The sequence below is a fragment of the Bison bison genome, unplaced genomic scaffold (assembly GCF_000754665.1).
Source record: "Bison bison bison isolate TAMUID 2011002044 unplaced genomic scaffold, Bison_UMD1.0 scf7180017864066, whole genome shotgun sequence".
Classification (NCBI taxonomy): Eukaryota; Metazoa; Chordata; class Mammalia; order Artiodactyla; family Bovidae; genus Bison; species Bison bison.
This window is the reverse complement of record NW_011494638.1, coordinates 5815306-5831363: the sequence shown is the minus strand read 5'-3', so window position 1 is coordinate 5831363 and position 16058 is coordinate 5815306. Positions and strand designations below refer to the sequence as shown.

Below are 16058 nucleotides of genomic sequence, written 5' to 3'. Positions count from 1 at the left end.
CAAAAGGAACCTCCTAAACTACTTCAGTCATAATTGTTACCATCGTTACAATAAGGTTTTCATATAGACTCCCTTTTAGACCTCAAAGTATTCTATAAAGACCACACTTTGAAATTTTGTTCTCTCAAAACATACCCCATACATTAGATAAGGGGTCAGTGACCTCATCTTACAGACTAAATAGTCAGGAGAGGACAGAACTTCCCACTGGATTCAAAGGAAATAGTGGCATTTAAATCCTAAATCTAATAATCTAATGCTATTCCAGTGGCTTAGCCTCTTTTTGGCCTTTTTTTAATTCCAAGTTTTCTAAAATCATCTGGGAAGTAATAGATCATATTTAATTGTTCAGGCTTTTATGCTGTGTTTTCAGAATCGCTTCTGATTTGTGGTCTGGCTCTAGTTCAGTATTATCCAACACGAGGTTGATTTCATCAGCCCTGTATCAAAGCTTCCTCACTTTAGCCAGAAATTAAAATAATAGCTGTGAGTTTCCCCTCCCTGTCATACAGCTAGTCAATAATGCCATTTGCCATATTTTGTAGATGACTCTATAGGCTCCTCATAAAAGCGGGATATGGAACTCTCATTTATTTAGCATAGGCACGCTCCACTTCTCCTACACAAAGACATAATCTTTTCTTTTTAAACAACTTTACTTCCTTTTAGTGTTATAAATTGTCATGAAGCCTGCAAAGGGTCACCTGCCAGGTTTACCTGGTCCTCTAAATAAAGCCCATGATATCTGATGTCATTTTCTCTCATATCTTTTCTTTGATAAAGGTTTATGAACCAACTACCAAAGAGGAGGAAAGGATCAAGATACCATCAGTGGCCAAAATGGTCACACAGTGATAAGATGCTTAAACATAAAACATTCCAATGCAAAAATTATCAGAAGGAAAACATCTCTTTTGTAGTTTAAGTCATAGAGACAGGACAAATACCCCTAGCGTAACCTGAGCTCTTGCTTAGCATTAGCACTTTTTAAAGCCCATACATAACCTTGATTTGTGGTATTCATGTGCAAGGCCATGTGCTCCAGCGCCCAGAAATTTTGAGCACCGGGTTCTTTTCTTGGCTGCCTCTGAGTGCCCTTGAGCAAATGACTTCAACATCCCTGTTACAGGAAACAGAGATAATCCCACAAGGTATCTACCTCGCCCTTGACTCAACAGCTCCTGGCTCCCCAGAGAATGTGATATGGATCAGAGCCAGGTCCTATGAAAATGAAAATTACCCTATAGATGACTATTATATAATGTGATTAATCCTCCTAACCTCTTCCCCAGAGCAGGTAAAGCCCCAAACTTTAGCACTTAACTTTCTTCTCTTAACATAATCCCTTGAAAATAGAAGGTAAAAGTTCATGACTACAGACTCACTTAATTTTTCCTGGTTTAAACTGAACTTTGATATCTTTTTATAAAATTCTTTCTTGCAAAACTACACAATACTTTAGGTATTAACACTATAAAAAAGTCTTGTGAATTTTCTATTTAACTTGTATAGACTAAAAGTAATGGCCTAGTTGAGTGATTTAGTTTATGAATGGCAAAGGTTCAGATCTCCTAAGTCTCAAAATACAGAAATAAAAATATCAGAATATCAAGCATTTTTCGAAAATGAATGGAGATTTGCGCTATCAGTGAGATTTGCCCTATGTTGCTTCCTTTTATGTAACATGGCAAGCTGGTTCTAAAATTTAAATTTAAAAATGATCTAATTGTAAATTATCTTTTGGTAATAATTACAAAAAGCAAAAAGAAACAAGGAAATAAGTTACTTTGTTTCTCTTTCCAAATAAATAAAATTTAAAATGCAAAGGCCCCAAAACAGTCAAGCTACTCCCGAACATGATGACAGGCTTTACACCATAAAGCTATCACAAATAAAGTGGCATAATATTAGACTGGAGAAACGGAGAGGACCCAGAGTGGATCACAGAAATATAATCTATGCATGGCATAGACTGGTGCTTACTGCATGGCAGGAGGGCACTGCACAGTGCCAGATGAGTGGCTACACAGAAGGACCCTTCCTCACACAGTCACAGGTACCTCCCACAGGAAGTCAAACATAAGACAGTAAGAAAGGCAAAATTAAAAAGCATTATTTAAATGAAAAGATTTTTAAAGATAGTATTTTCATGACTTCAGGGTAGGAAAACATTCCTCAAGAAAAGATACAAAGTACACTAAACATAAAAGATGGATATATTTGTCATTAAAATGAAGAGTTTTTATTCATCAAAAAACCATGAAGACAATGAAAAATAACCAGAGGAGAGGATATTTACAACAAACTCAATAACCATTAGTACGAAGAATGTATACAATCAGTGAGTAAGGTGGCGGACACACACACACACAATCAGTGAGTAAGGTGGTGGACACACACACAACAGAGACAGGTTCTGAATGGGCTCTTTTCAAAAGAAGAAATCCAGTGACCAGTAAACATGTGGAAGATGCTCAAAGGCTGTTTCTAATTAGAGAAATGCAAAATAAAAGCACAGTGAATGTCTGTATAAAAAATCGCATGCTAAAAGTAAAGTCTGGCAATCTGGAGCTCTCATACACAGTGAGGGATGAGGGGAAGGATATTAAATGTTACAGATATACCTATCTCATAATCCAGCAGTTAAACTCCTAGGTAAATGCCCTACAGAAATGTTTATGTGCACAAACATGTTCACTGCAGCATTGCTTGTAATAGCCCTGAACTGAAAACATCATAGAGGTGCCCATCTCAGGAAAATAAAGTGGCACTAATGAAACGGCATATCACACAGTAATGAAAATGAGTAAATCACACCGACACACAGCGTGCATTGTGGAAGTGTTTAGTGAAAGGCACTAGACACAACATGCAGTGTGAGTCCAGTTTTTTAAGTCAAAAGTAGGGAAAACAATATTGTTATACACATAACAGGTAAAACCATTTTTTAAAAGAGACGTATTGCCATAAAGTCAGGCTAGGAGTTTCCTCTGGGGGACAAAGGGGAAGCTGGAAGGAACACACAGGGAGATTTTGGAGTGCTGGCAGTGGCTTTTGAGCCTCTGGTTTGTGATTACATAGCTGTTTGCTTCATCTATTAAACTGCACACCTGTTTTATGTACTTCTTGTATATTTCACAAAATTTAAAAGAATGAGAAAGAACTCATACTACCAAACATACCACTGACTAGAACTATACTTATTTAAATAGTGTGGAAAAACTAGAAGGCCCAGGTCCAAGACACAAAAGATACACAGGAATTTAGTATTCTATACCAGTACAATGCAAATTTTTAAAAAACTAAATCTCACCTCATACAATATTCCCAAGTTTGAGATGGATTAAAAATTTCCTTCTTAATTAAAGGTAAGTATAAAAGTGAAATTTTTTAAAGTACCACAAGAAAATAAGGATCAATCTGTACCCATCCTTGGGGTAGGGAAAGCACGCCCTAGCACACCTGCATGGGCTTCCGAGGTGGCACTACTGGTACAGAATCCACCCACCAACACAAGAGACAGGAGACTCAGGTCCGATCCCTGGGTCAGGAAAATGCCCTGGAGTAGGAAATGGAAACCCACTCCACTATTCTTTCCGGGGAAATCCAAGGGGTGGAGCAGCCTGGCGGGCTGCAGTTCATGGAGTCACAAAGAGCTGGACACAGCTGAGCACACACTCATACACACAGCACACCTGCAAAAGGCAGACGCTAAGAAAACAACTTCTACACAGAAACACCACCAACTATATTAGAAGGCAAGTCACATGTTGAAAACGGTAATAACACATGACAAAAAGACATCTTAATTCACAAAGTAACTTATAAACCAATAAAATTGGCAAACTCGCCAAGAGAATATAGGGAAGATATGAAGAAGCAATGCTCAAAACAATGAATGAAAATGGTCAATAAACATGACAAGACTCTCAAATCGTCATTTATAATCAAAGAAACACATTTTAAAGGAAGCCCTTTTCTGGAATTATTGGCAAATATTTTGAATTGCAACTTGCAATTCTGATAGTTTAATATATTGCTAGTGGGAACATTAAGGAAAACAGCCTTTGTGGCGAGTGATGGATATCAAGTCTCAAAAATTTACTTTCACCTAGCAATTCCTTCTAGAAAGGTACCATTTGGAAATAAGTCACTTTTTACAGATGTGACATAAGATGTTGATTGTATCATTCCAATTTGCATTATAATGAACACATCGTGAAGCAAAATGTTCAAAGTTACGGCACACCCATAAAATGGAATATTCTGCAGCTATCTAAAATGTGAAATATTTAGTATGTGGAAATGTTAACAGTGTATAGAGCAGAATGTTAACCAGCGTATGACTGCATTATTGAAAATATAAATGTATAGCTATGCATAGAAAAGTATGCATATGTCCTTGTACCCAAATATTAACAGAAGCCTTCTCTGGGTGGGATTACAGGGGACTGCATGTATGGCATGGGAGCCCTTCCATGATCAGGTTTTCCAGGAACAACGTTTATTTATTCTGGTGACTCAGACAGTAAAGAACCTGCCTGCAATGCAGGAGACCTGGGTTCAATCCCTGGGTTGGAAATATCCCCTGGAGAAGGAAATGGCAACCCTTGCCAGTATTCTTGCCTGGAGGATTTCATGGACAGAGGAGCCTGGCGGGCTACAGTCCTCGAGGTCACAAAGAGTCAGACATAACTGAATGACTATTTTAATAAAGAAGGAGCATCAAATAACTTTAGGATGTGAAATCATTTATGATTAGTTTTAAAAACTAAAAATAACAAAACTGTGCAGGATATTCCTATATTTGCTTGATGAGGGGAGGAAAGCAAAAGGGCGATAAAGTTACTCCCAAAAGGACAGGACACAGAACTGAGCCCTTCCTACCACACCTATATCTGCCTAAATGTATTCTAATTCATATTTCATATATGCAAAGCCTCCTTCAAAGTTGTTACATTTAATTAACCAGCAGTAAAACATCACCATTAGCATTTTCAGGTTGCTCTAATTAATATTTTATTCTTTCAACACTGCTTAAAGGCACCAACATGTTAAACAAAACTGTGGCAACATATGTGTTAATTTCTCTGGAGACAACCATATAATCCTTTGAAATCATACATGAAATTGAGGTTTCTGCAGCCTACGTAAGTCTCTTTTGGAGGGGGCAGGGAAGCAATATATATTGATAACAAACCAATTGTAGCTTCAGAAACTTTTTTGGTTCTCTTATCAAATTGAACCTATCATCTGCTAGAACAACGAAGTCAAGTCAGGCCAAGCCTAACAACAGATAGGGCTTCTCCAGTAGCTCAGCAGTAAAGAATCTGCTTGCAATGCAGGTGATGCAGGAGCCACAGGTTCAATTCCTGGGTCAGAAGGATCCCCTGGAGAAGGAAATGGCAACCCACTCCAGTAATCTTGCCTGGAAAATCCCACGGGCAGAGGACCCTGGTAGGCTACAGTCCATGGGGTCGCAAAAGCTGGACACAACTGAGCAACTAAACCACCACCAACAGCTATTCCCTTCACAAACATCAATCACCTTAAGACTTTTCCTGTTCCTCATGTTACTCCATGACCAGGCAAATCTGGTCATCTAGAAAGACCACCCACCCTCTAGAATTAACTAACAGTACCGCATATTCCTTATGAGAAGAAAGAAAACATATTTCCTAAGGGAAGACAGAAAGAAACAAATATTTAAGCATTTTCTTTGAGTGTCTTCCTTGGTATTTAATGTCCAATACTGTAACAGCCCCCATGCAAACATGCACAAAATTCTCTAGACTTCTCCCTTTGTTCTTCAAAAAAAGAGGGAATTATATCTTCATAATTCATTTTAGGTGATGCCTGGGAAACTAAATAATTCACTAAGACATGTAATAAACATTATTTGGTAGAGGTAAGTATAAAGAAAAAAGCAGTTTAATCACCTGCTTTCATTTGGCTTAGAGAAAAAAATGTGCTTACTATATACTAAAATATCAGACCAACACAGGACATACTGCCAAAATTTAATATAGTGTCATTAAACACAATATTCAAATATTCAACTTTTCAAGCACATGAAAGTTATCATCTGAAAGTGGGCTCTTTTTATAGTTTCCTTAGTGTAACTTTACAAAATTCTTTCTCTCAACAATGTCTGACACTGATCTTGATACTTGTTAGGCACTCTGATGTAAGATAATGAGATCTCAACAGGCAGAGATTTAGGAGATAATCTGAACATCCATCTTCAGAATTCATCCTCGGAGGACTGATCATCATCTTCATCCCTTACTTCTCGGTATTTCCTTGAAGACTCCCCTTCTGGATTATAGCTCTGCATTTTAATATTTAGTCTTTCAGCTAGCTTCTGTGCTGCGAGCTTGGCTTGTATCTCCTTTAAGACAAAAAAGCAAAAAGTTAGACATTCATACCTTTTCCCTACAATTTTTCAGTGGGAAGTCACTGGAACAGAACCGGTTTCACTAGAATGGCATGCCCCTTTATTTCTGGGTTCTCTACTGCCATCTGAGAGAATGAGGCACAGACATCACAGGGCTGAGCTGGAGAGAGCTACCAGCCTGCTACAGCGGTGCTGACACACTTCCACTGATAAACAATGTGCACTGAAATATCCAACTCCTATAAGAGAAGCTGAGCAATCAGCTTGGCACTGCGACAGTTACACACAGGAAAATATTTTCAAGCATGTGGGCATGTGCATGTGTATAGACAACCCTGAAGAACAATTTAAGCCATCAAATGTTAAAAACCACCAATGCTGTCCTGGCCCTCCAACTGGAAGAGTCTTCTTTCCTAGATTAGATCATGGCTTCTAGGCTCGAGAGTGACATTTCAGTGCCACAGTGAAAAATCAAAGAATACTAAAAACTGATTATCCCTCTCCAAATTAACTCCCATGAAAATTACTATGCAATAAAAAGCCTAAGTAAATCTTAAACAGTGGCAATGTGCTTGCAAACGCCCAGTGACGGTGTCACTGACTGACTGGCAAGCCGCAATGCTCATTCCTCATCTGGCTCACTTTTCTCAGGCTGCCCCCAACCCACTCGAACTCATTTATGTCCCTCCTTCAGGCCATGGGTAGTGCAGGTAGGTGGGACTGAAGTGGAGTTATTAATGCTCTGCCAGGAAACCAACCCCAAACTGAACGGTTTAATTCAACCTAAAAATACCTTCAGACAGGCATTTAGGGTCAAACAAGGTAAGAAACGATTCCTCGATGCTTAGTTACAGCCAGGCAATCACTTGAATGAGCTGAGGACGAAAACTGGCTTTTAAAAACGGTGCCTTGAAAATCCATGCCAACCTAGCTTTTGTGAAAATCGAAGGCCTAGAGTAAATTCTGACTCACGTAAGCAGCGTACAACATGCAGGCAGGAAAAAGCCATGCTCTAAATACCTCATAACTCTGCTTCTGCTGTCTCTGAAGTGCCAGCGACTCCTCTATGGAGAGCAGCTGGGTTGGCAGGTGGTGCAGCGGCAGAAGCCGGGCCGCTGTGATATCATCAAGATGCTTCCTGTCCCTGCGCCGCCTCTCCTCTGAGGAGATGGGAGACCCTCTCCTCTGACAAGCACTCGATGAATCACGGGGCTGTGAAGGTAATCTGCAGGAAGCAACCCTTATGTTACACCACCTTTTCACAGACACACATTTGTAGCATTCAACAAAAGTGGCCTTTAACCTTGGCAGCTAACTGTTCTACAAAGGTAACAGTAAGGCCTTTACCACTATTTACATGCATAGATAAAACGTTCTTTTTAAATATATTTACCTCAAAAACAAATATTTAAATTGGCACCTTTTTTGGCGAGTAATTTGACAATGCATTCCTCTAACAGATAGCTAGACTCATTGCCTTTCCCCTCTCTCCCCAAATACTAGAGTGGGTGGTCATTTCCTCCTCCAGGGGCTCTTCCCCACCCAGGGATCGAACCCTCATCTCCCACGTCTCCCGCATTGGCAGGTGGACTCTTTACCACTGAGCCACCTAGGAAGCCCCCCAAAAAGCTTATCCTCGAGCTAGAAGCCTATTCTCATTCAAAAATACCTGTGAAGGGGCTTACTGTCTAGCAGAGGGAATTAAACTTGTGAACAGTTTCAGCGTGATGTAATATCATGGGTACTATGGCACAGGCCCACTGGAACACAGACAAGGGAATGGCCTGTTGTAATGGGAGACAGGATGGCTGGCAGAAACACTTCAACAAGAGTGCAATCTGAGGAGTCTTGGAATAATATGGATTCAACATGTAAATGATAGGATCTCTGATGGCATTTCACCAGAGAGTAAGGACTGACAGGGCTGCAGCTCACAGGAAGCATGGGAGCTGGAGAGTACAGAAAAGGCTGGGGCAGCAGGCTGGGTGCAGGCACGTGGAAGGCTCTAGTCTGCTAACAGGTTCAGGTTTGTCTTCTACAAATTCTGGCAGCAGTGGACAGGATGGACTGGTAGAGTTAAGACTAGGCCAGGACAGTGATGAGCATCTTCACTTTGACAGGAGAAAAGATGAACATAAGGATGATTAGAGACGAAGGTCCAGGAAATACACTGTCAGCTCCCATGGCTGGCAGAGATGGAAAGGAGGGGAAGAAAGAAGGTGCTGGCACTACTGGCTTAGGGAACATGGGACAAAGTAGTCTGGGAAGAAGTGAGTTCTACTTTGTACAGGACAAACCTTAGGGGCACAGATCACCCCCACGTGGCCGGGTTTCACAGGTAACTGACTCTGCAAATCTGAAGTTCTGGGTAGACTAGGGCTAGAAGAGATGAGAGACAGCCTCCTGCATCAGAAGAGCCAGAAGAGCATGCAAGAGGCGGCCAAGGGACACCTGCATCCCCTGCCACTTCCAACTGTCTACCGCCTGGCTCCCCAAAGCCCAGCCTCTTCTGATGAGTGCACCTGTCTCTATGGCTCACAAACTTCCCTTGGGAACCTTCACGGATATTCCCTTCCTCTACTCCCACTTCCAGCTAAAGGACCACAGTACAGAATCAGGGTCAATGTATTCTCTGTTGTACGTATTGACTAAATGATGCTTTTGGTTTTCTGCCTCCCTCGAAGTGAGGAAAGATACCTCACCACACACAAGATGAGTAATTACTTAATCAAAGATTACTTTTTATTCCTAACTAAAAATTAATTTTGGTTTTCTGCTGCTGCTAAGCCACTTCAGTTGTGTCCGACTCTGTGATCCCAGAGACGGCAGCCCACCAGGCTCCCCCGTCCCTGGGATTCTCCAGGCAAGAACACTAGAGTGGGTTGCCATGTCCTTCTCCAATGCATGAAAGTGAAAAGTGGAAGTGAAGTCGCTCAGTTGTGTCCGACCCTCAGCGACCCCATGGACTGCAGCCTTCCAGGCTCCTTCACCCATGGGATTTTCCAGGCAAGAGTACTGGAGTGGGGTGCCATTGCCTTCTCTGCTGGTTTTCTACTCAAAACTATTTGTTCTGGTTTTCTATGCAGAACAAATAGTTTTGAGGTTTAAAAAAATGAATAGTGAGATACAATTGAACTTTAAAGTCTCTATAATAATAATTTAAAAAAATTGGTTTAGGTACTTGTAACTACAAGCTTTCAGTTTTTCAAAGAAAAGCAGTAGTGGTTAAACTTTGTATCTGTTGTTGGTGTCAGACGCTTTGCAACCACATGGACCCTAGCCTGCCAGGCTCCTGTGTTCATCAGATTTCCCAGGCAAGAATACTGGAATGGGTTGCCATTTCCTTCTTTAGGGGATCTTCCTGACCCAGGGACCGAACCTGCGTCTCCTGCATTGGCAGGTGGATTCTTTACCACTGAGTCACCAGGGAAGCTCCCTGTATCTGATATTAATGTCTTATAAAACTACTCCCTGATTTGAATGTTATAACTGCACATAAATAAATAAAACTCTTTTTGAAGAGATTTTTTTCTGAAGATCTCAGAAACACCTATGACAAGGAACTTAGAAGTACAGTTCACTTGCCCCTCCTGCCCAAACTTGTTTTGCTTTGTTAACCCTTTCTCAGCTCCCTTCCTCCTGAAATGATTATATACTTTAACGTTCTTCCAAGTGTGTAAGCCTCGAGTCCTCATCTAGACCCTAAACTCTATGAGGAACAGAATCTTTACTCTCATGTCGTCACAGCACCTGCTGTTACATACAGCGAGCACACAAATATTTTTTACTGAGAAAGGCCGTCGGTTCCTACAATTGTTTTCCTCTTAGCTTATAGTCTGGTTAGAGGAGGAGCTATGTACAAGAATATGGTTCTGGAAACAATTATAATAAATTCTCTAATTCTATGTTTTATATAAAATTTTGCCTAAGTATCCTGAAGTTTAATGCTCCATCTGCTACTGAAAACCTTTTCAATTACTTGGCGAAAAAAAAGAAAGCATTTTCCAGCAGGAATCCTCCACTCCAGCCATGTTTGTTTTACTGCTTCTACAATACGCTCATTCCCAAGTACAAGCAGTTCTCACACCAAGTTCACTGAACTTAACGCAGTCTCCCAGTTTTTGGAGTTTAACAAATATAATGCTCCTGTGACAAGCCTGTTTCCGATGGTACTTACACATTGGTTTTAAATTTATGTGGCGGGGGCATGGGATTTTTGGCTCGCATTTCCAGCACTTCCATGTAATGAGGCTTCTTCTGCGGCCCACTCCAAAGGCCGGCCAAGTTCTCAGGATTCTGGTTTCCTTCTGAGTGGTGTTCAGTCGGATCCGCAATTGTGATCCTTTGTAATCTATCAATGAACAGGTTGTCTGAGCTGCCAGGATGATCCTCCACTTGACCTAAGGCACAATGCTGAGGGAGACCCTCACTAGCTTGAGATGAGGAAGGCGCTGGGGCTCCGCTGGTAGAAGTTGGGTGCTCGCTCACTGTGTGTTCAGCCTCAGCTGCCTCAGCATCACCTCCTCGAGTTGGATGTGCCAGTCCCTGTTGTCGTGAGGTTGTCTGAGATGATGTGATGTTAGCTACAGAGGAACAGCCAGGAACGGGTGATGAAGTGTCAAGTATCTGGTCAGAATTCTGGGCCTTATCTCTGTCCCCATCAACAACTGCAATCACTTTTTGCCTCTCCTTACAGTCTAAGCTAACAGGATAAAAGAGTTCACTTCTTCCTCTAACTTCTTCACGTTCTGCGATGGCAGCTTTCAGTTTGGTGACAGCGTCTGAGATCTTTTTACCTTTGTCGGGCAATTTGCAAATGAATTTTCTACAAAAGGAAAAGAATAGGTGTACGTTACATAGAGCCATGTTTTTAAACTTGAGATACACAAAGCAGTATTCTCAAAGGGAGAAAAATCGACCTTTAAGTCAAAAAACTGATTTCCAGCTGCCCCAAAACAGGGATGAAATAAGAGAATCATTACCCAAATACCGCTCAAAACAAGGGACTACAGGATGATTAGGGACTGTGTCTCGTTTGTCTCATCTATTAACAATTAGAATTTCTGCAAAAGTATTTTAAGCATGATATTAATATAAGACACGCCCCAAATCAGTTTTTAAAAGTGTGATTTCCAAGACCTTCCTGGTGAGGGGAGGTGGATGGATCTGCAAGGTCAAAACTATTTATAATAACTAAGGTACTATTTGTCATTTTCACTCTCATTTTCTTACCATGAGTGCAGGGGAGTTTTCCAGAGGCCACATGATATGGATGATAGCATTGTTCTGATGGCTAATAGAATGCGTGTGTTTTTGTATTCTTGTGTTTTAAAGATTCTCACTTGTAACTCCTAAGACAATAACTACCAGTCGATATAAAACACATACGACAAGAGCTCTTCAAGGTGTTCAGTAAGTCTTCAGAGTTAAAGCGGTCCTGAGACTAAAAAGTTAACTCACTCATTCTCACAGTCAAAATAGTTCTCTACCAGGAAGTCCCCACGTGATCATTTGCCACTTTGGCTAAGTGGCAAAGGTTCCTTTTCTGATTTCCTTTTCTTTAGCCAAACAATAAATGTGCACGGAAGGTTACAGCTCACACCCTCTATTCTTTATGACACTACATTGATTCTCCCAATTCTATTAACATTCCTCCCAGTTCTATTAACATTCCTCCCAGTTGAGATGTCTGTATTTTCCCAACGTTCTCTTCTTTCTCCAGCCTCATGACCACTTCTCCAACTTTTAATCAAATATAATTAACTTTTCCATTAACTCAGCTCCAGTAAGTAAAATCAATCTCAGACTATTACCCTCCTCCAGCTTTCCTACTTTTATTAATGGTGCTCCATACAGGTTGGAAACTTCAGCCATCTCTGTCAACCACATATTCAAATGATCCTAAGCCTGATCTAGTCTCCCCAGGCCCACAGCTACCCTTCCAGTTCACTTTCTTAGAATCCCCTTATTGGGGAACTTCTCTGAAAATACCTCCTAGTCCCTTCTACCTCTTATTCCTTCAAACTATCCTGCACCAACCTGCTAAAATAAGCTTCCTAAAAAATCATTATTGTTACACCGATCCTCTGCTAAAATCCATGAAGTCTAACAGCTAAGTGTTAATCAAACTTACTTTGCCTAATAAGTCACTCTTTTACCCTCAGATCAGATCAGATCAGTCGCTCAGTCGTGTCCGACTCTTCTACCTTACTCTTCCCATTTCCTACAGTTCCTGTAAAAAAATGGGATCTAGAGACGAAACTGACTAGGTGTTTGGGGCACTATTTGGGGTAATGGGAGCGAAAGGATTTGGGATACAGACCCTCCCCTTGGAGGGCCGACACAGGCACTGAGTAAATAAAATCAACGAGGAGCTGATGAGGAGCCGAAACGCTGGAGAGCTAGAAACACAGGCGCCCGGCGCCCGGGCCGTACGCGGTAGCTCTGTGACTGTAGGCCGGCCACTAGCCCGCGGGCCTGACACGGACCTAAGACAAGGTGACCTTCCAGGAAAGAGATCGGGATGGGGGCGGGGAGGGGCGCGTCCCAGGGTGCCGAACCCGAGGAACCCTGCGGTGACCTCGCGGGACCCAAGCTTACACGTTGCGCAAAAGTCTCTCCTGGCGCTTCAACATTTCCCGTAGCTCCGCCAAACTCCGCTGCCCCAAGTCCTCGGGAGTTTGGGGCTCGAAGCCGCGGGGCAGCGAGGACATTCTGCGGGAGCTGAGGCTGGCGAGGCGGTGGGCACTCGGCGTCCTCGGCAGCCCCCGTAGCTGGCGCCAGATCCGCGGCCGGCGGGGACTCCGGCGAACGAGCGGGAGTCGCCATTTTCCCGGAAGAACAGGTCTTCTTCTAGCCGAATCGAGCTTTATTGAAACGCCGGAAACAAACAGGGACAGAGTTGAGGGAGTGGCGGCCGGGGCGGGAATAGCAGGGTGACGTCACGCGCCGGCGGGGCGCGCTTTCTAGTTGCATGTTCTTCACCTGTGCCTTGGGTCTCGGCTTGAGTATTCAGAAAAAGTGAGTTCCTGGGGCCCTGCCCTTAAGGAGTCTACTCAGTGCGGGAGGAGAGCAGACATTAATCAAGTAACAAATGGAAGAATTGTAAGACGGCTATGGGCACCAAGGAAGGAATAACCAAGAAGTGAAAGACACGTGGAAACATGAGTGATGAGTTGGTTAACCATTAGTGAAGTTGGGGTATGTACCCGGCATGTGAAGCCCTGGCCTATGGCGTGGCCTTCCTAGTTCTGGGTTTAGTGAAGACCTCAAACATTAATGTTGGAAGGATCATTCAGAACCATCAGCGTTTCTTAAGGCGGCTCTGTGGCATTTGAAGCAAGACTTTCCCTCGTTTTCAGGACTGCCTCAGGTATTGCAAGTGTGGTGTCTATTTGATGTCTGGGTTTCTGCCCTCTAGTTTGTTTGGCATTCCTGAATCCTCCTAACAATACAAAACGCACCCCCGCCACCCCGCCCCAACACACACACTCCTGAGTGAGTCCTTGTAACAATACAAAATGCATCTCCCCAACACACACATACACACACACGATTTCAGAGACCCACAAGAGGTGATGATAGTGGGAGGTGCTGCACAAGCAAACGGAGAACCTCTTTTTCACAATTACCCGTTTTGCCCTTAGAAAAACAAAGGCACAAAAGCTGAAGTTTTCCCAGGGTACAAAACTAGTGAGAACATAGGTTTTAGACACAAATGTCCGGGTTGTCTTTCTGCCACCCCAATTCAAAAATCTTCCAAAGAGCAAGAAAGTTTTTTAGGCTGTTGAGGAAAGCAGTGTAACTGCTAACTCTCCGATGTAACACCTAACTCTTCTCTATAGTTCAGGTAAGAGAGCTGGATCCCAAAGAAAAAAGTAGGAAGCGTGCTATAGTCAGACATCAGTTGTGAGGTTTGAAAGACCCTATAACCTCCAACCCCAGTCTCTCCCTTCTGTGATACGGAAAATTTACATTTGCTAGTGCTTTGTGAGGTGCTGTAACAAACAAACAATTCCCTCCCAGAGGGAAGCTCTAGATAAAATATGAGGCTACTTCAGGAAGTACAGCTGAAATTGTTTCTGTATCCTTGCTATCTAGTCCATTCTAATCAGTTTAACGTATCAAAAGTCTCAACATAAACTCTGCTTTGAAACAAGGATTTCAGTAACCTGCTCCATATCTTTCTAAATGAGAAATACTTACGTAAGGCCCTTGTCAGGTATCTGTCCTGTGGCAAGCTCCCCCAAGGCCTTCCTTACTCTAGCCTTCTCCCTCTGTTCCTGGACGGGACCTGAAGGCCTTTATTCCCTCCCCACCTCCTCACCCCCATTCCCCTACCCAGGTGATAGTAAACCCTTTCTTCAGACCTGGGCCACAGGCACCCTCCAAGCAAGGATACTTTCTCTCAAGTCTCAGAATTTTGCCCCCAGCTGTTTTCCTTCTGTGGAAGGCTGTCCCTTTTCCCCTAGTCCATTAGAAATCTTAGTTCAAGTCTCACCTCCTCCCTGAGCCTTCCTAGATTATTCCAACCCAAATTGCTCTCTGAGCATAACTATAGTGCTTAGAACATACCGTGCTTCTCAAGGTGTGTTGTGCATGGTGATTTCTAACAAACTGTGAAGTCAGGGAATTCTGTTAAGGAGCTGTATTTGTGCTTTTCTGTATCCCTTAAAGCAGGTCAGTTCAGTTCAGTTCAGTCGCTCAGTCGTGTCTGACTCTTTGCAACCCCATGAATCGCAGCACGTCAGGCCTCCCTGTCCATCACCAACTCCCAGAGTTCACTCAGACTTAACGTCCATCAAGTCGGTGATGCCATCCAGCCATCTCATCCTCTGTCGTCCCCTTTTCCTCCTGCCCCCAATCCCTCCCAGCAGGTAGCAGATACTAATTGATAAATCTCCCTCTCATAATTTTTTCCCTGTCTTTCCCTCATATTCACCTTCTTAATGAAATACCCTTTATATATTGCAGATCTTAAGCTTTTAATATAAACGTTGACCATAATTTTTGTGAAAATATTCTCAGTGGTATGGGATAGAATCTTTTACACAACATAGTTTAGGATTTCAAGTTACTATAATACAAATCTGAATTCCTCACAACGGGTGCACCAACTATCTAGTTCTTTAATCAGTAACCAAGAGGCTTAGCAAGTGAAGAGATTTTTTTTTCAATTTTTATTTATTTATTTTTGGCTGTACTGGGTCTTTGCTGCTCAGGCTTCTCTGTAGTTGCTGCGAGCAGGGGCTGCTCTCTAGTTGCAGTGTGTGGGCTTCTCATTGCAGTGGCTTCTCTTGTTGCCAAACATGGGCTCCAGGGCTCGCAGCATTCAGTGATCGTGACACGTAGGCTCAGTAGCTGTGGTTCTAGAGCCCAGGCTCAAAAGTTGTGGTGCATGGGCTTAGTTGCTCCACAGCATATGGGAGCTTCCCAGATCAGGAATCAAACCCGTGTTTCCTGCATGGGCAGGTAGATTCTTCACCATGAGTCATCAGAGAAGCCCCACAAGTGAATAAATTTGTCTAACATTATTCTACATGTTTCAGTGAAGTTATTTTTTGGCTGAGATTAACATTCAAATCATTGGACTTTGAGTAAATCCAATCACCCCCTAAAATGTGCGTGGGCCTCATCAATCAGCTGAAGACCTTTAGAGAAC

At 42.5% G+C, this 16058-nt stretch overlaps 1 protein-coding gene across 1 annotated transcript; it reads right to left on the bottom strand.

Annotated features, from left to right (window-relative positions):
- Window positions 1–4994: 4994 nt before the first annotated feature.
- POLR2M (polymerase (RNA) II (DNA directed) polypeptide M) lies at window positions 4995–13261 on the bottom strand. Its single transcript, XM_010836810.1, has 4 exons — window positions 12998–13261; window positions 10575–11222; window positions 7418–7622; window positions 4995–6391 (listed from the first exon to the last, which is right to left on the bottom strand). Exons 1-4 carry the CDS (start codon window positions 13108–13110, stop codon window positions 6245–6247), a joined length of 1113 nt encoding a protein of 370 aa, XP_010835112.1. The 5' UTR covers window positions 13111–13261; the 3' UTR covers window positions 4995–6244.
- Between the last annotated feature and the right edge of the window lie 2797 nt (window positions 13262–16058).